The following is a 27,093-nucleotide window of genomic DNA, read 5'->3' on the forward strand; positions in this document are numbered from 1 at the left end:
AGGGGCTTTCAGTTATGAAAAACTGAAACTAGATGATCATAATGGTCTTTAAAACCTATACATTTATACTCCAAGCTCTAATTTAAAACCTGAACTGCTGGAAACATGTTAGGTTTAACCATGGTCTGAGAAAACACAGGTACTTTGCACAATTGAACTCTTAGATGACAAGTATTAATTTTCCACCCAACAAAAAGTTTGGCTAACATGCTCCAGAACAAAATGTTTTGGTACATTAACTTACTCTTTTATGAATTACTTGTGCCACCTGAAATGTACTGAAATCTCCCCTAAGCATTATTTGAAATCAAAGTTTGAATTAATAGTGCAGTATATAGCTGCAAAACTGCCTTTTTTTAAAACGCTGATATTCCCTCATCTAGGAGTCCCTCACTGTATCAGCATCGCCAAAGTCAAGCTGCAGCATACAAGAAGCCTTGCTATGATTGCAGCTAAGAGAATAACCAAGGCCTGGTCTACATTAGGGCTGTGTCTACATTGCCGTGATCTTGCGTCAAAGCGGCCGCTTTTGTGCAAAAACATGCTGCCTGTCTACACTGGCGGGGAGTTCTTGCACAAGAACACTGATGTTCTAATGTAAGAAATCAGTGCTTCTTGCGCAAGAACTATGATGCTCCCGCTCAGGAAAAAGCCCTCCTGTACAACTGTTCTTGTGCAAGAGGCTAGTGTAGACCAGCAACATGAATTTCTTGTGTAAGAAAGCCTGATGGTTAAAATGGCCATCGGAGCTTTCTTGCGCAAGAGCGCATCTACACTGGCATGGATCCTCTTGCGCAAAAGCACATCTCTTGTGCAAAGGCACATGCCAGTGTAGATGCTCTCTTGTGCAAATACTTTAACGCAAGAGTTCTTGCATTGAGTATTTGTGCAAGATTATGCCAATGTAGACGTAGCCTAGGAGTTTAGGTAGAATTTAGCCACCTAAGTTCAATTTTCTGAATACTATACCAAGCCTGTTGAGTCAGCTTTAAGGTTTTGGTACTCCTTTGCATGAGGAGTAATGCTAAATTTGACCTGGCATGGTCAACTTTATGGCAGTGAGATATAGCGTTACGGAAGTTTATGTTCTTGTCGCCTAGCTGCAGCGCCATGTGCAATCACCAGTCTGTGCTTGTCTGAAGGCACCAGAACTACCATTCCACTGTGTAGAGAGGATCAAATGCTGGCAGCATTTCTAATTCACTCAATTCAAGGGCTTGCATGAACAGTGTGCCCACAGCATCCTGAGATTTGTCCTTTTGTTGGAGTGCCATGCAAACACTCTTGACATAGTCCACCATAGGTGCACCAAGACATCATAAGGTTTTGAGGCACAGAGTGTCCATGCTCATGCTGCTATGGTGTCTGCATGGGTAACCAGGACCAAAAAGAGCGTGAAAAGATTGTTTCTTGTTGAGCTCAAAGGGTGAAGGAGAAGACGAGCACATTATGGGCTGCTGACAACATGAACGTGTAACCACCCACTGCACAGTTTTGGTCCCAAAGTTTACCAGTAGCATAACACAGAATGCCACGTGGTGCAGGCACTGTAAGATAGCTACCCATAGTGCATTGCTCTCCAAGTTAACAGCAGTTGCCCTACTGGGAACCCACTACTTCAAACTACACTGAATTCTTCTGCACAGTGGGGACATGGACTTTCGACTTTACAAAAATCAGGTGGTAAGACATCAACCTTAAGAAATTCAACTTTACCCTGTAGTGTACACATGGTCCAAATTACCATTCACCACTTCTTCACATGGTGATGGGAAGTTGGTGAACTGTGCCATTCTAGCAGAGAGACAAGTTAAACCACAATCACTGCTTGAGGTGATGGGCTACCTGGAAGCTTCTTCAGCTCTAAAGGCAGCTCAAACCTTTGTCACCAAGACTGAAAGTGAGGCAGACGTGCCAGCATTGAAGATGACATTGACTAGTGAGTTAACAACTGATTCTTGCTTAAATCATGGTGGCAGGAGAAACATCCCAGGAATGCCAGACTCCACCGTGCACCCCACCTCCTCCGCAGGCTAGGAGAAGATGCTGTGCCAACAAGAGTTTGCTTTCAAAAGAGGAATGGCAGCCAACTATAGACAGACTTCTCCCAAACAGTACACCTGGTTCCAGAGAGTGGTGTCTATGGGGCTGTGGCAGACGCTTGTAGCAGTACAATATACCCATTGCTTCCCTTGCCCAGTATAACCACTGATTCAAATTAGAGGTCAAAATGATTTAGCAGACTATCCACATTGTGAGTATGTATGCACAAATTCCTGAATGTCTTCTCTGAAACTAACGTAAAAGGGAATCTCTTCACTATACTAATTATTAATTCAATTAAAAAGCCATTTTCCTTTGCAACAAAGATATCCCACACCATTTGCATTTTTCAGTATTTGCTATTAAATTATGCTTTTTTGGCAACTGGAAAATAGACAGTTTTCTGAGCAGCTATACATATAGGACAAGTTGGTAGAAACAAAAATACTATAAAACTGATGAACAAGAATCCTGATTAGACCATCTTTACAAAAAAGTGAGGCGTAACTATTACATAGCAGTTCAAAAGTATCATGCTGTCATTTATGTTATTTAGCAAACCAAAAACAAATCAAGCTAAAATAAATTAGCAGCCAGATTCATGGATTGTGTTCTACAGAAAGAAACACAAAAGCGCAAAAGTGATACTTTATTCATATTTGTTATTTTTATAGAACCCAGAGTAAGATATACAAACAGATAAAAATTACCTAAGACCGAGTTAGTTTACATCACTAAATTCAATTTAAATTTGTATTGATAAAATACTGAACAGAGATGACAAAATACTCCAAGTTTAGAAAAACAGATTGGCTACAATGGCTGAAAAATTCTAGTTACCTTTAATTGATCACAAAGTATCTCTTGGTTCTATATTCATCGTTTAAAACTAATTGACGCATGTTACAAAATTTCCATGGTACACTCAGTCTCTGTGCTCATAAAATATATTTTGTCATATCAAATTTCCTTATAATGGAAAGAATTGTGATGTCATAATATTTTACCATAACACATGTCAAAAGAATATTGAAAGTAGCTCTTCCACCCATATAGTGACACTGGATAATACTGCAATATTAGTTGAACTTTTATCCATTCTATTTGTTCACCCACAGCATCATTTTGGTCAGTTTTGCAAGCCACTGTATATCAATTATATCCTTATGACCAACACAAATAACATTTCTTGTGTTAATAGGGAACCCACCAGACCAGAAATGGAATTTAGCCCTGTGTTTTAAGGCAAAAACAATCCTGTAACATGCTGAGTGCCCTCCTTTCCCATTGGCTAATGAGAGTTGTGGCTGCTCACCACTGTTCAGCTTCTTACAGGATAAGGCCCTTAATGGGCAGAAAAACACAAACACAGAGGCAGAGGCATTTTTGCCACTGTACTATAAATCAAAGTCAACTCAGAAACTCACATGCAGATTAAAAGAGCAATGAGGCAGCCAATATTTTAGTACGGGAATATTGTGATTGGCTGAATATTATTTTCTTTGGACAAAAATAAAAACTGTTGTGTTCAGAGTGGATGAGGATAAAGGTTAGTTGCATGATCTTCCTTCCCTTCCTTCTTAAGAACAGAAGGGCCTTGCAGAACAAAAGAGCTTTACTAAATATTTGACCTGGAATTATACAGATCTCTTCTGCTACAAAGATTAAAATTGTAATCTGGTGAGGAAAAAAAAAGACCAACCTTTTCCCCTCACACACACACCCCATAAAAAAGCCTTATTAGGCAAGGAAGCAGTCTGACGCACAATGTACACAAGGAAAAATATGCAAGTTTCAATTCTGTACGGAATAAAGCATGAATTATTTTTCAAGAGAATATACTGAGAAAGCAAAAGCTGACCATATGGCAGCCTTCTTTTCTAGAAGAAACTGAAAAGATATACAGCATGGTAACGAAACACCAATCAAGCTGTTTTAATTGTCAGTGTTATATAAATGGGACATACTGGGCTGGAAATATATTCAAAAATCAAGGGCCTTGAATGAAAAAGTTATAAGAAACTGCAATGATATTACATGATTATACACATACCATATAAGCAAAAGCCTATCTACATGCATTTATATCGACAGGAATAAAAAAACCTAAATGTAGTACTTGTAAAATTTATTCAATTGCTAGCATTAAACCGAGGTTGCTCTTTCATCCACATAATAGACACAGAATTAGCAGTAGGAGAGTAAGCTTTCCACTCTGTACTAACCACGTGGTTCCACCCAGGTTTCTACTCCTAAATTTAACATGGCACTTCAATCTTCAAGTAAAAGTCAAGCCATGTCCACAGCCAGCCACAAAGAACCTCAATTCCAACTGTGGTTTTTATAATATAAACATGTGTCTACAACATAGTGAACTGAGACCACATTGTTATTTTACTGTCAAATCATCATCTAGCAACTTCCCATTACTGACTGGGCAATCCAGTCCCCTATCAAAAATAACTAGTGAATTTTGTGAATATACTCTTCAAACTTACATTTTAATAATGAGTTTTCAATGGATGGAATTTGTAAAGGAGATTAAAACAACATAACCAACTAAATCAAAAAAATTACTTAAAACTGGTATTAGTAAGACAACATTTAGTTGATGTCTGTTATATTTTAAGGTTGACATGACTGATTTCTGAAAAATGTTAAGATGACTTAAGAACTTGAAGACATTGCCCAGTCATGTATCACTGAATCTTCTAAAAGTCCTCATGACTAACAGCCAGTTTCACAAGTACTGAGTTTGCAAAATTATAAAGAATAAGATGTAAAGTAAAAATATATTCCATAAGTTCATGATCAATAAAGTAAAACAAAATGCTGGTTTTGTAACAGTGCAACTGCAGCCTACTTTGCATGCAGTGCACGATTTGCTACATTTAGTGGCACTTATGTATTATGCAGTAAATACTGAAAATAAGACTCAACTTTGGGATCTGCATCGGCATAATCACATTACAAAATGTGCTAAGCTACAGCATTCTGAATACCGACTCATTTTTAGTACTTAGATTTCTAGTTTTTAATACATTTCAACACACTGCCTCCTGTCCTGCTAAATGTGTGAATATTGGAGCAAAACATTTCATGAATTCTGCTCCTGCACTGGAGCAGGTCTCAGTCTGACCAATCATTTTCATCAAATTCTGAATCATCATCAGAATCGCTGTATTCCACAGCAATGCGCCTTGAAAGAATAGTTGCCACATCATTTCCAACAGGTTCTCGCTTTGCTTCTTGTTCACGTTGCTCTTGTACCTTTTTCAGCTGAATTCCTATAGAAAGGAAAACAATTATTTTCAGAAACTTTTCTTTGCATATAAAATAGGTTGTTGCTGCATGTTATATTTTAAGTTGACACACAACCCACAGGTGTGAAGGAAAAAGAGACTGGAAGTCATGAAAACTTTCTTGATTAAGACAGACACACAAAGCAGACTGAAATCAGTCTTTCCAGGACCATGTGCCCATAACATTTGCAAAATAGCTGGATACGGTTTAAGTTAAAGCTCCAAAAGACTATAGAGCACTTTCATAGGAATGATTTTAAAACTATGTTTTTTAAAGCAAGCATAACCGAATGAAGACTGTAGCACCTGCTTACAAAATATTTTAAGTGTTAAAAAAGTCAAATGAAATAACTGTGAAAACCAAGCATTGATTCCAGTACGTTACAAGGGACCCCATGGAACCCTCACACTTTTTTAAATGGCTACTTCATATACTGAAGATAAGTAAAAGTTTTCATTTGACTTCATTTAAACAAGCACCTGAATTAATCTGAAATCAGTTATAACTTTGGAACATGTGACTTGGTGTACAGACCGCACCTCAGGTTTTTCAAGGAGATTTAACACTGAGTAGAGGCACACCATACTTCATGTCCAAAAAGCACGGACTGTCAAGATCCCAAGGCTTGCCCAATTGTAGTGAAGTATTTCTCTCAGAAAATTATAAAGACAAAATTGTGGCTTGTTGGTAACAGCAGCCATGAACACAAATTGCAGTTGTCTCACTGTGTATAAAAGGAATAGGTGTGAAATTCTCTGCTCACTTACCCATTCGAATAGCAGCAAGAAGATCACTTCGAGCATCGCTGATTGGCGGCTGTGTGGGCTCATGTCGTTTTGCCTCTGAAACTGGAAAAGCATGCATTGGGGAGGATGTGAGAGATGCACCTGTAGTAGGAGGACCTGGTGGGGGAGGAGGTGGGCCAGGGGGAGGGGAAGCTGTGACAAGCACAGAAGAAGGAGCAGCAGCAGTGGCAGCATAGGTAGATCCGGTCACTAACCCAGAATGGGAAGGTGGCATAGGAAGCTGAAGAGGACTAACAAAAGCAGTTTGGGCTGAAGGAATCATAGGGGGAACTGGAGTGGAGGGCGGTCCAGTAGGATTATAATAATCCACCATCTGAGCTGGGAGCATTCTGTATTTAAAAAACAAAACAAAAAACAAATATAACCTTAAAGAACTGAAATGTGTGTCAGTAAGAAGAATAACTACTTCAGTCATTTCAGAAAAGTAAACACTTAGCATTTACTCAGTAGTCACCCTTTAAAAAATGTGCTTATTTTGCCTCAGGTACCATTAATTCACTCTCCATAGCTTTCCCCAGCAAATTCCTTAGATTTTCACATAGAGAATATTGTGAATACCAAGTGGTAGTATTATATTGTTATCCAGGCAGCTGACATTAAGAGAAAATACTAAATATGACTTTTCATATTCAAAGAGCTTTTACAAATACTGTATGATTCTCAATATCCTGGTGAAGTAGATAATAGAAGTATTTGCTTCTAAAGAATCATTTTAACCTCTCACATGTGATGTGGGAAATGTCATTAATATATGCATCTATTTCCTTTTTTTCTTGAAATTTGGAATATTTTCAGTGCATTACTCTATAACTAGTGTTCCTCACATAAAAAAACCTTACCATGATCACTTTGGTCAGCAATGCACTGAGAAGCTTTTCATATTTTACAGTCATATCAACGAAGCCATATTAAATATTATTCTGTATTTTAGGTTTTGACTATTCTCCTTCTCCATTCAGTTCTCACTGTTAAATATGCTTTTCAAATCAGCAAATTTTCTTCTTCCTACCTTACTGAAGTGTTCACAGAGTTAGTTATGTTTGTATAGAGTTCTGAACATGTAAAACAACTCTTAAGTACTGTATTATGATGATGACAAATGCACACCCTATTAGTCTTTCCAAGAAGCCACCAGTAAATCAGAAGTTTTACCCATAGTCTGCTGGTACCAAAGGTACAGAGCTGTGTGGGCCCTCTGAGGCCTGGGGTGGAGGTGGAGGTGGTTGTTGAGGTCTATTTAAGGTAGCATGCCGCACTGTGATAGAAGATGGTCTATATTCATGCTCAAGACCCTGGTTTACACCCATATACTGTGGTCCATCTCCTGATCCATATGAAGACATCACTGGTTGCTGGTGAAGGGAATGATTTGGAGTAGCAGGATAAGAATAATCGGTAACATCGGACGCATGGGACCTAAAGTAAATGGGATGGGATGAACAGAACAAATGAGTGTAGCAGAATGCTGTCTCAACAGCTAAGCAGTAAAGCTAATGACTACACAGGGAATAACTTTTCTTGTAAAGAGTTTCCCTATTTTCATTATCAAGCACGTGTCAGGTGATGAAAACTACACCAGCAGCAATGAAATTATTTCAAAATAAATTAATTTGTACAAACCAGAATACACAAACTAAATCTTAATCTGCAGGGTTTGTATCTTTTTGCTCTTTTGGCATATTAACTGACAGAATATTGTAGAACAAATCAAATTAATTTAAAAAAGCAAAACCAATATTAGCTTTTTTTTCTCCTAGTTGCAAGAAAACATTGATTTTTTTGACAACACACAATTAATAACTGTGGGTAACCAGCTAGGTATTAACAGAAAGCAGAAAAAGAAAGCAACAATAGAAGTCAGTTATACAGAAAATATATTTTACCAAAGCAGAGCGCTAATTTCAAAAGCTTCATCTTTAAAAGCTTTCTTTGTGTAAGTAGTTTGATTGGAAAGGCGGAGAGAGATTGAAAAATGCAAATATTAGTTTAGCAGAGAGTTCATAAAGATGCAAAGTCTATGATGTTTTGTCAAATAAACCCAAGAGAGGAAGCAAAAGGATCTCTTCATCCCATAACTGCACACAGCTGTACTGCATTAGTAACAGTCGTGCAGCCTGTCACTTGGTTAAAACAGATAGTCAGCAAAATGATGCACATCATCTCTTAGACTGGAAACAAGGCAAGCAACAAAAAGCCAGGGTTTTGAATAAAACAAAATGACACACCCTTTGGGCATTTTGTCCTTTTTCATGCTTCCTGCCTGCTCCAGTTTCTTTGCGTCACTCATGAACTCAATGCCCATTTTCCTTCTTTCCCACTCTTCTTTTCTTGTTCTTACTTTTCTCACATTTATTTGCTGGTTTCTATTTGGATTCAGCTTGTGTCTCTCTCTCTGAAGTACAACAGGTGTAACAAATGAATTGTAATAGGCACACACAGTCTGGTAACTTGGATTTCAAACTTTATGGCTTTGATTGGGACAGCATACTCACAAAGGCTTTTTAATTACCTAAACTCTATATTAAACTATAAGATAGATGTGCTTCTATTCATACTTTGTATTTTACAAAAATGTACAACGAAGTTCAAAAGGTTTGTATGTCCTAAGTTAGCCTACAAATAGTGTCTATAAATAAACTTTCTATTTGCACGCATCACCATAAGACCATTTTTGTGAGAACTTGATTCATTTCTACTTTTATAGCTTCATTCACAAGGTAGATCAAAGTTAAAAGGATGCATTATACAAATTACTAATCTTCTTCATCCTACCACACTAACCCACAGTTGAACTGCAGATTTTTGCAATGTGGTATTATTATAGCCATGTCAATCCCAGGATATCAGACACACAAGACGGCTGAGGTAATATCTTGCATTGAACCAACATCTGTTAGTGAGACAGTCAAGCTTTCAGGCTACACAGAGCTGTTCTTCAGGCCCGGGAAAAGTGGAGTGTCACAGCCAAAATGCAAGACCAAACAAATAGCGTATGTGCCAACTCCTTATGCTAAGCTACCTGACTCATCTTGTATTTAGCAATGACACTAGTACTTTTCCAAGACCTGAAGATAAGCTCAGTGTTATTTAAAAGCTTGTGTCTCTCACAAACAGAAGTTGGTCCAACAGAAGTTATGACTTCACTTGCCTTGTCTCTCTAGACTTTGCAATACAATCAGGTATTTGTACCATGCAATATTGATTATTCACATTACTATAAGCATTTTAAAATCTGTAACAAGAGAGAGATGGTATAATGTCGTAACCAGCTTGATACTACTAACCACCCTCCTGGCACCACCCACACCAAAATAATCCAGATCATAGCTGAAGGACCTCATAGTTCCTCCTTAGGGAAAGTTTCACATTGCAACTATTTCTTTGAGGTTGCTTTCTTCACATCACAAAAGTCTGCCTAGAGTGTGTGATGGAACACATTTTGACATTACAGGGAAATAAAGGGCAAAAAGAAAGACTTAGAATGTGTGAAGGAAGAAAGCTCAAAGATGCAAAGAACCTACATCTTGTAGTTGCATAAAGGGCCCTGATGTTATCTGATCTGTTCAGTTAGGCTTGGTTCAATTAACCAATGTGCCCTTAATAAACTTGCACAGGATCCCCATCTCAGGTCCCTCCCTCCAAACAAAATGGGGTGTGAAAAGACACACACACACACACACACACACACACACACACCTGCCAGTGCCAGGGAGGGGGTGGAGTAGGGCAGGGTGAAGCAAAGAGAAGGACCTGTTTACATGCTGTGATGTTAGCTAACAGGCCAAAATGGGGAGCTGAATCAGTCACATGAGACAGGGGCTGAACAGGATGACTGTAGGAGAACTTGCTCTGGAATAACCTCCTTGTCCTATGGCTTCCCACCTGGGAAGGTGGGAGCCTCCCCTCCATTGCCTTACTGTACAAGGCACCCAAATTCTTACCTGGCACTAAGTTCAAGCAAGATTCAGATCAACATTTTGAAAATGCTAACTTAAAAGAACTTTGAATAAAAAGAAAAAATAGAATTATTAGCAGGACACCCTTTTGGCATTAGAAATTATGGTAAACTAAAACTGTTAAATTACCAACAAGCAAAGGAAAAGGATGAATATTCTTGAAATTTAACACTGATAGAAAGAACAGCAAACATTCTTACTGGTTTCCAAGGAGTCAACTTCATCTGACAGAAGACCACAGCAAACAAAACACACTCGATACTGAATAAACAAAGTTCTGAGCAGACTCCCCTTCATTAATCACAACTATACAGTGAACTGAAAATATCAATACATTCTTGCTCAGTGGTGGTTGCCCAATGGCCATGGAAAGTAAACAAACTAAACACTTACTGGAATTGTGAAATAGTTTGGCTTTTTGTTAGATTCCAATTTCTTCCTTCTATCAATTAACTACTACACAGAAATATGGTTACTCACCATTGTAATGGTTGTTTTTCGAGATGTGTTGCTCATATCTGTTCCAATTAGGGGTGTGTTGGGTAGCTGTGGAGCCCCCTGGAGTGGCACCGGTACAATGCCCTACATATGACCCTGCCAACCTGGCCCCTCCTTAGTTCCTTCTTGCTGGCTACTCCAACCGAGGGGGAAGGATGGTAAGGTATGAAAGAGATATGAGCAACACATCTTTAAGAACAGTTACAACAGTGAGTAATTGTTTTTCTTGTACGAGTGCTTGCTCATATGTATTCCAAATAGGTGATTCACAGGTCAATACCCAGGAGGAGGGGGTCAGAGCTACAGTCTGGCTGACTCCAAAACTGCAGTACCAAAAGCTGCATTCTGTCATGACAGTTGCACAATAGCATAGTGCAAAGCAAAGATATGCACCAATGACCATATAGCAGCTCTGCCGCTTTGCCAGGAATGCTGCCGAAGAGGCTTGGGGACGAGCAAATAACGACAATAAAAACCCCTGCCCCAGAATTAATGAGGAAGCTCCTCCACAGCCCCTCAATACAAGAAGAGTCCGTGAAGAGGGGTGGGCAGAAAGGGTGGGAGAGGAAAGGTATCAACTAGCCCATCTCCTCTGTTCAGAGGACCCAGCCGTCTGAAGTGATTCAGGACCAGGCATAGGAGAAACAGGATATTCTGTCTCAGAAGGGGAAAGGATCAGGCTACATCAGCACTCCATACTTGGGCACACCTTCAAAGGGCTAGCTTGAACCAGCCCTGATTGTTACCCAACCACAGCCCAGGTGATTTGCAGCAGTAATAACAAGGCAGCCAACAAGAAAAATTAGTGCAGGTCTGAGGGTTAGTGGTACGCCCACAGAAAGGGCCTCCGCTGAGGCTGCAGCTTGAAGGTCTATCTTTGTGTTGCCAGGGTATGCATGCCCAAAAACGTCATTGTTACGAGAGTCTTTGAGGCTGCGAAGATAAGACTTACTCTGTTCAGCAAAAAGGTCAACTCTATCAAAGGGAATGTCCTCTATAATTTGTTGCACCTCTGGGGAAAGGCCCGAAGGCTGCAGTCATGGCACACACTTCATGGCAAAACCAGAAGCCAAGACCTGGGCAGCTGAGTCCCCAGCATCTCAGAAGACCTGAATTCTGGTCAGGGAGTCTGCCTTCCCATCCTGGATGTGTGGCGCAAACTCACTACAGGAGCCCTGGGGCAGCTGGTCCTGGAACTTCAGGAGGGAAGACCAGGCAATAACATTGTACAGGGTCAGGATAACCTGCTGATTAGCAACACACAGCAGCAGACACCTTCCCTTCCCTCCCCACCATGGAGTAGATCTTTCAGCAAAAAAGGGCAAGACGCTTAGTGTCCTTAGACTTAGGAGCCAGGGCCTAGCGGCCTTGGCATGCCTTTTCGTTCACCGCCTCCACAACAAGAGCAGGGAGGGTGGGTGGGTGAAGAGTTATTCAAACCCCTTAACTGGCACAAAGTATTTGTGCTCCACCCTCTTTCCCATAGGTGGGATGGACACTAGCATTTTCCATAGTAGTTTTAATTATAGAAAGGACCACCCCAGACAGTACCTCTGTGGTCATGATGTCAATGATGGTGTCACGCTACTCAGCCATCTCCGTCTGGAGGTTTAGGCTAAACTTCAGGAGCTTCAGGGGGCGCCACAGGCAGAGCAGGGTCATGGGGAAGCTAACCGTTGCCTCTGGAACTCTGGGTTTGGAGGAGGCTGATAAGAGGCCCAGCTGGAAAGGAGCCCTGGGCTTGGTGGTACAGCCACGGAATCCAAAACTACCACTGAGATGGCCACTGTGGGACCAGCAACCTCCGGGAAGCGGGGACAACAGATGTGGACCAAGTTGAGCCCACTGAGAGTTCCCTCTGGGATGATGCTGGCATGCCTGAACAAGATGGCTAAGGTGCTGCCAATTTTGTAGCAAAGGAAAGAACGCTCAGTGCTTTCTATTGGGAGGGGGATCAGCCATGCAACATAATCAATGTGGAGACCTCGACAGAACCCGTGAAGAAGGACATTGATACAGGGATCAGAGCCAGGATCAAGACAGAGAACTACACGGAGAACAGGACCAGGACTGGTGTCAATGCTGAGATTGGGAGAGGCGACCGGAATGGGATTGGTGCTGAGGAAGGTATGGCGATGACTGGTGCCACGCCAGGAATGCTCCTAAGCACGGTGCCAGCTGAATGACACATGATCCAAGAAGTGACATTGGGACAACATGTGAAGCCATAAAGAACTCCAAATGGGATGGCAGCATCGAGACGGGAAATGGAACCATACCGGTGCGGAGTTCCACAGCACTGGTCACTTCTGGACTGGTCAGTGTGTCAAGAACACACCGAATTGGATCAGGAACAGCTTAGCAAGGAGGCTCTTGAGCAGGGAGCAGCTCCAAGAGGATTGGTGAACCGGATGTTGAGAGTCAGACCAGGGTCACAAGTTGGACCAGCAGTGCTGGGACTCTTGAGCAGCACCGGGACTCTGAGACACATGCAAGAGGGCCCAACATAGCAGGTTTTCCCTGAGAGGTCTGGTGCAGAGCCAGGCATCTGTCGAGCAGCAGGAGATGGGGCCTCATTGAGATGACCCCAAGAAGCTTCAAAAGATGTCCAGCATGGAGGACAGGCCCACAGGCACTGTCTCAGCCCTGGGAGAGTCCAAGACTATAGGAACCATAGCACAGAGTCTTTGACAGTCATGGATGTCAATGGAGTGGGTCCGAGGAACAGCAGCGGTTCCAGAGTGGACTTGGCCACCTTGGAGTTGTGCCAGTGAGTGAGAACATTGCCAAGCAGAGACCTTCAGGGACTTCCTGTGCCGGGGAAGTGGGGAGGGGGGCAACCGACAGACAGACTTCTGCAGCATCAATGCCGGTACCAAGGATTGTGTGCTGCGGACTGAGGTGCTTGGTGCCAGGTCCAGGTGATAAGGTTCAGGGTGGCCTCCATAAGAAGTTACTCCAAACAAAAGTAAAACCTCCATTCTAGCACAAGGTTTAAAAGCAGCACAGATTTTGCATTTATCTGGTTGATGAGATTCCCCCAGACACCAAAGACAGGAGATGTCAGGGATGCTTTTTGGCATGTGTTTCAAGCAATAGTTGTAGTGCTTAAAGTCCCGGAGCTGTGGCATGCCCTAAGTCTCCCAAGGGACATGGGAGAGAAGGGAAGGCCCCTTTGCTCCTACTGCTAAATACTTAGCTGGCTATCTTTTAACTACTGTTAAACAAATGAACTAGCTACAACTAGTTAGGAATGAATGGCACTTGCAAAGCAAGAAAGCCAAAAGTTCCAACCGTCACGACTGGCGGTAAGACAGAACTAAGGAGGAGCCAGGTCATCAGAGTCATATATAAGACGTCGCATGGATGCCACATTTCAGGGGGCATTCACAGTCAAGATGATGACTAGCAGATAGGGTAAAAAACTTTCTGGCAGTCATGCTTGGAGCATGCACACACCTAATTGGAATGGATATGAGCAAGCACTCAAACAAACATTTAGGGACTTTTTTTTTTACGTAGATCCAATTGAAGAGACTCAGATGTCTGGCTCTCCCTTTGTATACAAATCTCCCGCTGAGCTCAAAGGGAGTTTCATGCACATGGAGGGAGCAGAAAACTGAAGAGGAGTTCTGTTGTGTGGACCCGGCAGGAGATTTTTGTTCAAAGTGACTTGTTTTAAGCAATAACGATGCATCTGGTTTTGAAGCTTGATTTTATAAAAAAGTAGAACAAAGAACCGTCCCTCAATTACAGTATCCCACTAAAGGCAAAACTATTTTTCACCACCAGTTACCTGAAATATTTCTCATTAACACAGAAAAACAACAGAAAAATCTGACAGATGACTAGATCCTGAAATAATTAACAGTCATCTTGCACAGAGAAACAACATGTACTGTCAGAACCAATAAAATGTATAAGGTCAAAATGAAGGAAGACATACTGGTTAAATACAAGTCTAAATCTTTCTTCCATTATACCTGTTCAAAATGCAAAAATAAAATAAGTAGCAAACACCATCATGCAAGTTCAATACAATGATTAAAGATCTGAGAACAAAAATCATAAGAAATTGATGCACAGAAATTTAAAGTAATTAGTACATATTCCTTAAATTTCACATTGCTTTCGAAGTATTTTGAGAACAAGTTTAAAATATGTATTGTGTCTTTTCTATACTGCTACATTCTTAATCTAAGGCTGCTCAATCTCTGAACATGTAACTGTGATATAGCAAAGGGCTTGTTGGAAACAGACCTAGTATCTGGGGACAGTGATCCCTCTGAAGATGCTCCATGGTACACATTTTGAGACAACCTGTTGTCAGGCCTAAGCTCTTTGTCATATGCCATCATATTCCACTCCTGGCGCCTGTTCCTGGCTTTTCTAACCTTTTTCACCTCACGGGTTGTGCCATCTATACGCTTTTGCTCCTAATGTTCAAAGGAGAGAAAAGCAAGCATGCAAAAGAAAGAAAAAGGAAAGGAAAAGAGCAGGTTAAAATGCAGTTAGCGTGCATAGAAATAAGACTAGAATAACAGATAAGCTAAGTCTACATAAAATTCTTCTGCAGTAACAATGACAATGAAAGAATTAAATATATCCTTATACTATGGACCTCATAGAAGCTGATGTGATTATATTGTTACTGTTTCTTTGACAAATTAAAATTTTCTACAAAAGTCTAATTATCTTCTATTTCCCACCACCCAGTGAACAGAGTAATTGTCATTGTTAAAAGATACTCTTAATCTTTCGTCACAATACATGGCAATGATGTATTCAGACAATTCTGATATGCATCTGGTAATACTACAGTACTTAGACCTACAAATAATGTGTAAAACATGATCAGAATGAATCATATACAAATACCAACTGTTTTGCATGCCTAAAATCACCTAGATTTTTGAAAGAAATATAGAAAATTGATAACTCTTTCCAGTTGCTATTACATACAAAGAGAGCACAAATTGTGGTAACTCATTTGCCCTTTCATATCTGAACAACAAATAAACAAAATCCCTCCTATTCTGTGTTCACTCATTTCACATTATCTTATAGAAAATAAGTCACAATTATATTTGCAATTCAATTCAGTAATCTATTTTACCACAGTGCTATCAGTCTATTTCATATACTTGAGATTTTGGTGACAGTTTTCAGTCAATTCTTTCCCTCTTCCTCTCTTTCAGGTATTTATTTTAATCCTTTCACAAACATCCATGACCCCAATGGCTACTATCCTGCCCTATCTTGAGGAATACATTTTTCACTTCTTAGAATTATAATTCCATTAGTGCTTTGGTGATAAGGATGTGGGGTGATGAATATAGAACTCTACTTTCAAAGAAAACGGTGATGTAAGTGGTACCTGTCTCTCTAAGTAACATGCAACATGGATATATTTGTATATGCATCTGATATAGGATTAAGATTGCCAAATTTCTAGGATGGCCTGGAGTCTCTCTGGTCACTAATCTCCCAGTGACTATTGAAAGCAATGCTGGGGATTTTAATAGGATATGATTATATCACGTAGGGGGGAAAAAACCTCCTGGAATATCATTAGTCGGAGTTGGCAACCCTATCCAGAATCCACAAAAACTGTCCATGTATATAGAAAAAATTCCTGTGGATTTGCAGGGCTCTAAAATGTAGCACAAACAATGTAAACAAGTAGATGCTATAGATTAAAGATAGAGAAGGAGTGCGTAATGTAATTCTTAGTAAAGAAGTACTTCAACAGACATGGCAAACATTATTTGAGACCTCCGGGAAATAATTAGCTTCAGCAAAATACTTGCCTTAAAAGGGTTAGCAAAATGTATGCACAAAAGCATCTGCAATGAAGTGCTAGGTATGATATAAAGAAACAGTTTCAGCATATACCTGCAGTACTTTGAAGAAAATTTAAAAATTCACCTATAATTAATATATCAACCTGACGTCTCCAATTTACAGTATAATACATCAGATCACTGACTGACTTTTCTACAATTGTAGAAAAATCACGTCAACTGCTTATAGTCTTAAAATTATTAGTTAATATGTACACTATTCTTCAGAGGGAACACAGAGGAAAAATTAAAAAGCAAGGGAAAAGAGATAGCATAATTATTCCCTCAAAACCTGTTAGATTGCTGTAACACTCATCAAAATCTAATTTGGCTCACATTTTTTAATATAGATTTAAAAACAGGAAAGCAAGAACTTACAATTTCAAGTACACTAACCCTTAGTTCATTATCCTACATAGTGTGCAAAGCATAACAGTGCAGAACAGGGGACCTTATACAGGTTAAACACCTCTAGTCTGGCCCCTTGGGGACCTGACCAATGACAAACCATGGGAAGGTCAATAGAGAGTGGGTCTCTATTTTTATTTCACTGAGGTAAATAGATGGAAGCAATGCTTTCAATGGCACTTAATAATGTATAGCTGTATTAATACATCCTATATAAGCCTATTCCTTGCTAAGGCTTATCCACTCTCTTCATAATAAAGTGTTAAGTGTTGTTACACAATTCCACTGTATTGGCCATAAGGCAACAAGTAGATAAAGCATAAAACACATGCTTAGGCTTAGCAGCATTACAAGCACTTCCATTGCTTGCTGGTCACTTAGACATTTAGGGGTAATTTAGAGCCAAATAATAGCACAGAACGCTGAGCGCCGGAACTGATGGCTATGAACAAATTTTACAGGACCAAGGGAAAGCTGGCCATACCCATGAAAAGTTGACAGCCAACAAACTAAAATCATGCCAGACTATGGATGTTGCCGGACCAGAGTGTGCTAGACTAGAGAGGTTCAACTTGTAGTGGTTTTTAAATGCATGGAAGATTTTTAAAAGTTACACTTTTGTTCGATAACACCATCACTTGAAAGAGCCATTATACTACATTTTCATGTATGCTTCCCTGAGTTTCCTAACCCTGAAAAAACAGGGTCAACAAAGAATAAAAGATATCAAGAATTTCCTATGGCCGATAACTCAACCATTTAAGGTAACTGCCCCACATCTACTCTGAAAACCTGATTCTGTGTGTTATAATCACCTTTTAGTCGCTCACTGATTGCAATGGAAGTTGAGGCAAAGAACATTACATGATCAGATCCTAAATTAGTAATCCATTTGGATGCCTGGTTTTTAGCAGACATCCAAACAGTTTTCATTTAGAAGACTTGTAGAGATTTTACTTTGGTAAGATACAAATTATTTGTGGAATTCTCGTACTAAATTCTAAATAGAATTTCAGCTGTAAAAATGTAAACAAATCAATCTTGCTTTCATTAGTTTCATTTGACATTGGTGTGTATTATTCTTTTATTTTTTATTTTTATTTGTGGGGTGGTGGGGGGGGGGGGGAGGGAGAATGCTGCAACCCTATCATAAATGGTTGCCATTGCCATTTGGCTAAATACACTCAAATCTAAAAAGTTGCCATTCTGTGAAGCAGATTAGCAGTCTGTAATAACTACCATACTAATAAGATTTGTAACAGATGGGAAGGTTACTCCCCTGGTGCAGTAACTGAAGTTCTCCAAGATGGCTGTCCCTATGGATGCTTCACCTTAGGTGCTTGAGCGGTGCTGCGCCTGTAATTGGAGACTATAGGTAGCAGTGCCCATAGTCGGCTACACATGAGGAACCACCGACATGCGACATTTAAAACTGCTATTCCGCATGCGCAGCCAACAGTCTCTTCAGTTCCTTCTCTAAACCGGATGTAGAGGAGTCTGAAGCAGAGCGGAGGAAGGGGGGAGGTGGTGGAACGTCCATTGGGACAACCATCTTGAAGAACTCCAGTTACTGTAACCTTCTCTTTTTTGGAGGAACATCCATGTGGGCGCTTCATCTTAGGTGACTGCAAAGCAGTCATCTTGCTTGGTGGTGGGAACTTCAGAAGATGTGAGTCAGTGTCAGAGAGTATTGTTCGGTTGAACTGGGTATCAGAGTCTGCGAAAGTCTGAATGGCATAATGTTGCGTAGAAGTGTGCACCATGGCCCATTTGGCAGCCTTGCAGGTTTCCTTCATTGGTACGCCCCGGAGAACGCCATTGATGCTGCCCTAGCTCTTGTGGAGTGAGCCTGTATGTTGGACAGGGACTCCTTCAGAGATATAGTATAGTCAAGGGCTACGCCTACACTGGCCCCTTCTTCAGAAGGGGCATGCTAATTTTGAACTTGGGAATAGGAAAATCCGTGGGGGATTTAAATATCCCCCGCGGGATTTAAATAAACATGTCCGCCGCTTTTTTTCCGGCTTGGGGAAAACCGGAAAAAAGCTTCTAGACTGGCGCGATCCTCCGGAATAAAGCCCTTTTACTTTGAAGTAGGAATAAGAGATCCTCCGAAAAAGGGCTTTATTCCGGAGGATCGCGCCAGTCTAGAAGCTTTTTTCCGGCTTTTCCCCAAGCCGGAAAAAAAGCGGCGGACATGTTTATTTAAATCCCGCGGGGGATATTTAAATCCCCCGCGGATTTCCCTATTCCCAAGTTCAAAATTAGCATGCCCCTTCCAAAGAAGGGGACAGTGTAGATGTAGCCAAGGTGTATACATCCCAAGATTCATTTGGATAGTCTTTGTTTTAAAAATGGGTAATCCTTGTGATCTCTCTATACAGGAAGTGCAAGTCCCCTATCGTGAATCGTAGAAAGTGTCTGTGACGGGTGTATCAAAATATGAAAACAGGCATCGTAGAGGTCAAGGGTAGACAGCCAAGCTCCCTTTTCCAAGGCAGGAATGATAGTGGTGAGGCTTACCATCTTGAATCGCTGAAATCAAATGAAGTGGTTGAGTTCGTGGAGGTCTAAGATTGGCCTCAATCGTCCTGTCTTCTTCGTGCTGCGGAAATAGTGGGAGTAGAATCCCTTGCCCCTGTGCTCTGGTTGAGCTTGTATGGCCCCCTAGCTGGAGAAGATGTTCTGCCTCTTGTACAAGCACATGTTCATGAGAGCGGTCTCTGAAGACAGACGGGCAAGGCGGACACAGGGGAGGTGGTAACTCAAAATAGGATGCAATAAACAGTTTTGAAGATTTCCAGCACCCACCTGTCAGTGGTGATGGTATGCCACACTGAACAGAATGCAGCTAGTCTGCTGCCAAATAATGTGGAGGATTTGGATAGTTGCTGTGGAAAGACTGGGGCTCTCAGACCCTCGACCAGCACTTCAAAAATGCCTGTCATGATGTTGATGGCTGCTGAGCTGTCTGCTCAGGGGCCTGTCTGTGCCTGCTTTGGTGTGGCCAGCATCTGTGGTCATAGTGCCTCAGTTGCTGATTGAAAGGTGTGGGTTTGTACCTCTGCGTGAATGACCTTCCCTGTTTTTTTTTTTTTTTTTTTTGGTAACAGGTACATGTATGCCAAGAGTCTTGAGTGTGGTCCATAATCCTTCAGTGTATGAAGTGTGGCATTGGTCAATTAAGCAAAAAGCTTAGTTCCCTCGAAAGTCAAGTCTTCAACTGCAGCCTGAACTTCCCCTGGAAATCTAGAGAGGTAGAGCCACGATGCCCGCCTCATGACAACCACAGAGGGGATGGATCGTGCCCCCTCATTAATGTTCAATTTAAATTGTTTTCTTTGTCAGTGAGAAACTCACTAAAAGATGTGAGCTGATCAAATATGTGGTGTGTGTACTTGGCAAGGAGTGCCAAATAGTTTGAGATCCTGAGCTGGAGGCTGGCTGATGAACATGCCTTCTTGCCCATCAGTTCTAATCTCTTCCTGTCATAAGGGACCGTGCAGGTAGCCTGATGTATGGCATCCACCACAAGGGACTTTGGGGTGGGGTGGGGTGGGGAGGGAAAACAGAAAGTCTGCCCCTTTGGGTGCAACGTAGTATTTCCAATCTGACCTTTGGCAGGTCGGAGATATTGTCTGCCAGATGGTTTTTGCTGGGTTCATGAGGGCTTCATTCATGGGGATGGCTAGTTTGGCACGTGGAGAGGCATGCAGTATATTTGTCAGCTTATGCTAGGTCCCTGGCATAGCTGAGGGAAATCGCTAGTGTGTCCCCAACTATCTTAAAGAGTTCTTGGAATGATTTAAAAATCATTCCCTGAAGTCAGAATCCCTGCCATGCTTCCCAGCCCTTTACCCTGATTCTTGCACTCCCCATACCTCCAGTCTCATGCCCTGAGCCCCTCACATCCCGCAAGCCAAAGCCCTGACTCCTGCACTCATGCACCCACAGCCGCCTGCCCTCAAGGATTCAAGCAATGCCAGGTAAATTTTGTAGTTTTCTATAAATATGTTGATGAAAAATATGAACCCAATGAAATTATTCCTTTTCTAACCTGAAGAATGAAAATTACTTTGTGTCATAAAAGTATTTTTCATTTTTTGATATGCTCTAATTCTCTACTTTTCAAGCATTTGCTATCAGTAAGATATTCTCTCTTCCCCAAAACACACTAGCCAAAGTACCGTCAGTAATGATATTTGTACATCTATTTAATGTGCTTCTCCATTTCAGATGATTTGGGCCTTCCACAAATTCTTACAGCTTCCTTAAGCCACCATGGCACTTTTAATGAATTTGAACAGTAAGTTCCACATAGACCTGTCTGGAACTAGACAGTTGCAACTAAGACCCATGTTCTCTCCCAATGCATAGCAGAATTCCCTATTCATTACTGGGACAATTTGTTGTGGCTAGCAGTCTTCTGGTGACTACTGACCAATCCTTCCAATTCAATCTACTTCTATTCTTGGCAGGCATGTATCCTGCCTCCCTTCTGACGGCAGGGTTCCTTGTAGGCTGAGCAGCGAAGGGCACAGCAGTTTCATCAGGTCTGTGAACACTAACATGAAGTGAGAATTCTTTGTGATTTATGATGCTGAGAATCCCGTTGGGTCATAAAGAGTAAATTTCATGTTATGTATCTGGAGAAGTGAAATTTTACTATTGTGACTCTTCATTAGAGTAAGGTTGCATACATGCATTCTAAGTTTGAACATGTGACTCTTCAAATCAGTAGTCTGATGGTCCTTCCCTGGAGCTATTTTCTTCTGGAATCCTTCAGACCAATTAGGACCCTTTCCTGCAACTTCATCTACCTTATTCTCTCTCCCCACTTTCTTGGAACCGTATGAAGAATCTTATGGACCTTCCAGAACTTCCTCAAATTAATCAGCAGCAAAGAGGGAACATAAATGAGCATCCATTAAACACTCTATCCCATGCAAGCTAAAAACAAACACTTTAAAACAAATATACACATACATCCTCATGATACGTGATGCACATTGTTCTGACCACTACCAAATACCTGAACACACTAGTAAAAATTTGAAAGATTCTTCTCTTTGAAGAACTTTTTTTTTTGGCTTTGAGGGGCAACAAGCAGTATGATTCCTAATCCTCATCAACTCTAGTTGCTGATCCATAAAATATCTGTACTACCTTATTGACTATGTCTTCCAATAGAAGCAGAAAAGCAAAGAGTCACAATTAAAGAAAATAAAGGAAAAACGGTAATTATCTGAAATTTTTGTTTTCCTGGGGGAGTGGGACAGCTGGATAAAGAACCCCTAATGATGAAGAAATATAAAACATTACAATTCAACCTTTATGGCTACCAATGCATAAGCTGATTTCCAATATACTAAAAGTGGAGAACAGTAAAGATTAAAAGAAAACTATAGCTCTGGTTCATTCCATTTCCAGATTTCTTTGAATAAAAAACAAACTATAATAAAAATTCTAATGCTAAACGTACCATTTCAGTCATATCTAAATAGCAAAAGACTTTAGACATATACATAAGCTAAACACAATTTAGCTTGTACAAGTGTACATGCATAAATTGTTGTACAATTTATTATACTGCTATTTACCTTTTGTCTCCTTTTCTCTTTTCGTTTGTCTTCTGTATCTTGTAACATTTTTTCTTTCCAAAGATCAAAAAAATAGGAGGGATCAGTATAAAACTTCAAACCATCTTTCTTATCATCTCTGTAAACACAATGGAAGAAAAGCTTAGCAAATATCATCTGTTATTTACAACTCAAGAGGCCCAGCTTTTAGGTTTGTTGGATTTAAGCTTAATCCTTTTAATCATTTAACTGAAGTAAGTCACATCAAGTAAGGATGTTAAGTATTGTGTAATAGACTAATTGAATAGTCGATGCATTTTTGTATCGACTATTCAATTGGTTAATAGGGCAGCACTGCCCCTTTCAAATCTGATAAGTCCTTAACATCCCTAACAAAGTACATCGCACATACTTTTAATTCAACATCTATGAAAAATCTCCAGAGTAATGTTATATTTTAGTGAAATTCATTTACAGATATCTAACAATTAGAAGTCTTGGCATCATGATTTGAGGATTTCAGTACAGGCAGTCCCCGGGTTATGTACAAGATAGGGACTGTAGGTTTGTTCTTAAGTCGAATTTGTACGTAAGTCGGAACCGGCGTCCAGATTCAGCCACTGCTGAAACTGACCAGTGGCTGACTACAGGAAGCCCGAGGCAGAGTTTCTCTGCCCGGGGCTTCCTGGAATCAGCCGCTGGTCAGTTTCAGCAGCGGCTGACTTGGGGACACCTGGGGCAGAGCAGCTGGGGTGCTGCCGGGTTGGTCCAGTAGCACCGAGGAGCGGCGCTGCGGGACCAACCCGGCAGCGCCCCAGCTGCTCTACCACAGGCGTCCGCGAGAAAAGCCTGGTCTGCTGGGGGGGTTGGGGGGGCATGCACTAGCTGCGCCCCCACCACCCCCCAGCAAACCAGGGAGACGCGGGCGGCGGGACCACGGCGCGTCTGGGCGGTCCCGCCGCCCGCGGCTTTGCTCCGCGTCTCCCTAGTCTGCTGGGGGCCCCCCCCAGCAGACCAGGGAGCCGCGGAGCCGCTTTTCTCGCCCCGGAGGACGCGGGCAGCGGGACCGTGGCACATCTGGGCGGTCCCACCGCTCGCGTCCTCCGGGGCAAGAAAAGCCCCGTTCGTAAGTACGGATCCGACATAAGTACGGATCCGACATAAGTCGGGGACTGCCTGTAATTCAGATAGATGTTATGGGTCTGTTACAGGAGTAAACTGATGAAGTTCTGTGGCCTGCCCTTCAAATCTTTTGAAGCACAATAAAGCAAAATTTCTCTGTAACACTGCTATACTCAAGATATAATTAAAAAGCACAAACATATATGCAAAATACTCCATTATTCAGCTATTTATGGGCACTGAACTAATAACATTTTAATTTTTAAATATTCAAGTTGATACTCAAATATGCTGCAATCTCTCTGATTGATATAAGTGATATTTATATGGAGCTTTTTCAGATACATTACTGAAGTACTAGCATGTACTTTTTGCAGAAATATTGTGTAATCAGAAATCACAAGACATCCTGTTACAAGCATTAGTTATATTTAAACAATCTAATATATACGACCTTTAGGGAAAGAAATAATGTATTTCCCAGGATAGCTAGGAAAGACTTAAAAATGAGATTCTTCCAATTGACATTTTAAATAATAGAAATCAGAGAATGAAGTCCTGATTATGGTGTTTATTTGCTGGAAGTCAGGTAACAAAAACAAAGAACAACAGCACCCAAAAGTCAAAATAAACAGAATAAAATGGTAAATACAGTATTCTTCCTTTACTCTCCTGTATTTATGAAACTTCCATTTCCTAGTACCAACTAGGTTGAGATTTAAATTATTCTAAAATGGGATGATTTCAACCAGAATGTAGGCATGGAGTGGAATTACCCTATATAATAGTTTACAATTATTTTGCAGTATGAAAATCCAGTTTTCCATTCAGCACAAGCCCCCAAAACACCCCATATTGTATAGCCCCTAAAATTACGCATCTCGCTTCTTAGGTTCACTTTCAGATGTTAATTTGAGACATTTCAATTCAATATGAATGAATGAATGAATGAATGAATGAATGAAAAGCACTTTCAGATCAATGTACTGTACTTGTTAATAGGGAAAATACCTTTTACCAGTTTTTTTCCCACATTCAGAGGAATACCAATTAACTATAAAATAATGTTTAGTTTTAAAGCTGCTCCATAGGAATCTGCAGTGCCCATTATGTTACCAGAATAACCCAAGGAATTGTGAAAAGGAATTATCTGTACCTGACAGATATGCACACAGTGTCCCTTTTCCACTGCTGCTCCTCTGTCTAGGTATTTATGCCACACTCACAGGTGAGAGTCATTTGGCATGGCAATACTCTACAACACTGCTTTGCACATGGATAAATTAAGATAGAGATGAAGTGACTTTTCCAAAGCTAATAAGGAAGAGAGGTTTAGAAATGGGGTAGGTCTCACTCACAGTCCTAGGTTCCAGCTGTGTATCTTTAATACAATAATTTCTATAGTTCCTTCCATATACAAAACACTGAAAAAACCAATTATGTTATATTATAGCCAATAAGCCATTTTCCACTTTAATAGAAAGCTAATCTATGAAGCTAATATTATGGATTACTTTTCAAATACCAAAAATATTAACACCTAGATCTTAATAAATTGCTACAATTTAGTCTAAATCATTTATTCTGTCTTAACTTTTTATCACCTTGAATTTTGTAAAGGGTGACCCCAACCACTACCTCGCAAAACATGAGGGTACACCTAAAACCTTCCATTCAAAAATGCATCTCTACTGTGTAGTTACCTACCCACACCATTCTATACTACCCAGGATGTATCTAGAATTAAATGAGATGAATAGCACAGTGCCCCAGAATTCAGGTACTGAATATAGTCATACCTATATGGTGTAAGAATATTCAATGGAGGTGGTTTGTCACTCTGATTGTAGATGTCAGCCACTGGATTAGGAATGCTATTTTTTGAAACTACTTGCTGGTCCTGTATTGTTGAACTTTTAAATGCTTTTTTCATGTTGATATCCTGTAATGATACTATTAGAGAAAGAAAACCATGTAATTGTGGATTTTTTTCTAATATTACTATAAACCAAAAATCAGATCTCAGTTTTATAACATTAAAGAGTTATCTGAAGATATTTAAACAAACTGCTTGGTACTCATATGTACAGTAGTAGCAAAACTCAAGTTATATTTATAAATCATGTCAATGCATCACAAGAAAATAGGATTTACCATACTGAATCCACATTAGGGATATAAAATCCTGTTTAATTGGTTAACCAGTTACACATATTGCTTGATCAGTTAACAGATTAAAGGAGAGGGGCAGGCAGAGGGGGGAGTCCCCCACTTGGGTCCACCACAGCAGTTTTTCTGGATGGGCCAGAGCAGCCCCCACCTGCAGCACACCATGTGAAGCAGCTCCCTGCCCGGCCCCACCAGTTAACTGGACCCAGTAAGCATCATCCGTTAAGAGTTACCATTTAACATCCCTAATCCACACCCCATCTCCAACAGGGTCATCAGGTGCCTCAAAAGGTATGAGAGCCGCACTCTGATTTTTTAACACTTAGAGACTGGCTTGTCCTTTTGAATGAGATAGATGTTCCCAATCTACATTCTCAGTATCATTCATTAAATATATTTTTGTCACATCTCGCCTTATCTGACTGTGAAAGGTGAGTCTTTTCATACCTCCTCCACATGAGCATTTTTCCATCTCCTTGACCATTCCTAGTGTCCTTGACCACTACATTTTTACAAAATATCCTAGATGAGGCTACACTACTGATATATTAAATATATTTAAGGCATTATTTATAATGCTCACCAACGCATTCTTTATGCAGCCTAAGCACAGCTAAACCATAAGCAGAAGTTTTCCATTCACTGGGTACGTGTACTCTTTGAGTTGGGGAATGTGATTACCAGTTCAAAGAGATGTAGCTTATGTTTACACTGCAAAAAAACCCATGGCCGCAAATACAAGAGCATAGGTAAACTGACTCTGGCTCACACTACAGATCATAAAACAGCATCGACATTTGGGATGCCAAGTCCCTCAGACCCACCTCTCAGCCTTCAGAGCCTGAACCTCGGCACTGCAAATTTTATCCCCATAGTGCAAGACCCAAGAGCTCCAATCAGTTGACTCAGTCTTTGAGACTCATTGCCATGGGTCTTTTTTTGCAATGCAAACATACCTCTACTCCCACTAGTTCTCATGGAGCTACTGCACTAAAAACAGACAGGAGCTGCAGCCACATGAATGGCAGGAGGGGCTAGCCACCGTGAGTGTGTGCCCATCAGAGAAACTAGATATGTACTTAAGGTGGCTCATGCTGCTATGGCTGTACTCTATTCTTAGCACACCTGTTTGATGAAAGCTAGATCAAATAGGTCTCCTCAAGCTGGGAGTCATACCCACAGCTCATAGTGTAGACTTACCCATTTAGCTATCTACAATGACATGCAGGTCCAGTTCTTCAGTTGATATAGTTAATTTAGAAACTTTTTAAATGAGTGAGTTTAGATTTTTCCCTTCAGTGTGTACTGCTTTGCATTTACTTGCATGTAATTTCATTTGCCATCATGGTGCCCATTTACCTAGCTT

The 27,093-nt window shown here is 40.7% G+C and overlaps 1 protein-coding gene across 2 annotated transcripts in view; it reads right to left on the minus strand.

Moving 5' to 3' along the window:
- Positions 1 to 2,677: 2,677 nt before the first annotated feature.
- The window catches only part of WASF3 (WASP family member 3), an 81,616-nt gene continuing 57,200 nt past the window's right edge, over positions 2,678 to 27,093 (minus strand). Inside the window, exons 5-10 of one of the 2 annotated variants that reach the window (XM_075919242.1) lie at positions 25,358 to 25,511; positions 22,458 to 22,575; positions 8,378 to 8,544; positions 7,305 to 7,568; positions 6,114 to 6,481; positions 2,678 to 5,330 (exon numbers count right to left, since the gene is read on the minus strand). In XM_075919242.1, coding sequence (XP_075775357.1) covers positions 5,173 to 5,330; positions 6,114 to 6,481; positions 7,305 to 7,568; positions 8,378 to 8,544; positions 22,458 to 22,575; positions 25,358 to 25,511 — 1,229 coding nt within the window. In that variant the 3' untranslated portion in view covers positions 2,678 to 5,172. Of the gene's footprint in view, positions 5,331 to 6,113; positions 6,482 to 7,304; positions 7,569 to 8,377; positions 8,545 to 14,866; positions 15,043 to 22,457; positions 22,576 to 25,357; positions 25,512 to 27,093 lie in introns of both variants that reach the window. The other variant, XM_075919241.1, reaches the window with a different exon arrangement.

The sequence above is a fragment of the Pelodiscus sinensis genome, chromosome 1 (assembly GCF_049634645.1).
Source record: "Pelodiscus sinensis isolate JC-2024 chromosome 1, ASM4963464v1, whole genome shotgun sequence".
Lineage (NCBI taxonomy): Eukaryota > Metazoa > Chordata > Testudines > Trionychidae > Pelodiscus > Pelodiscus sinensis.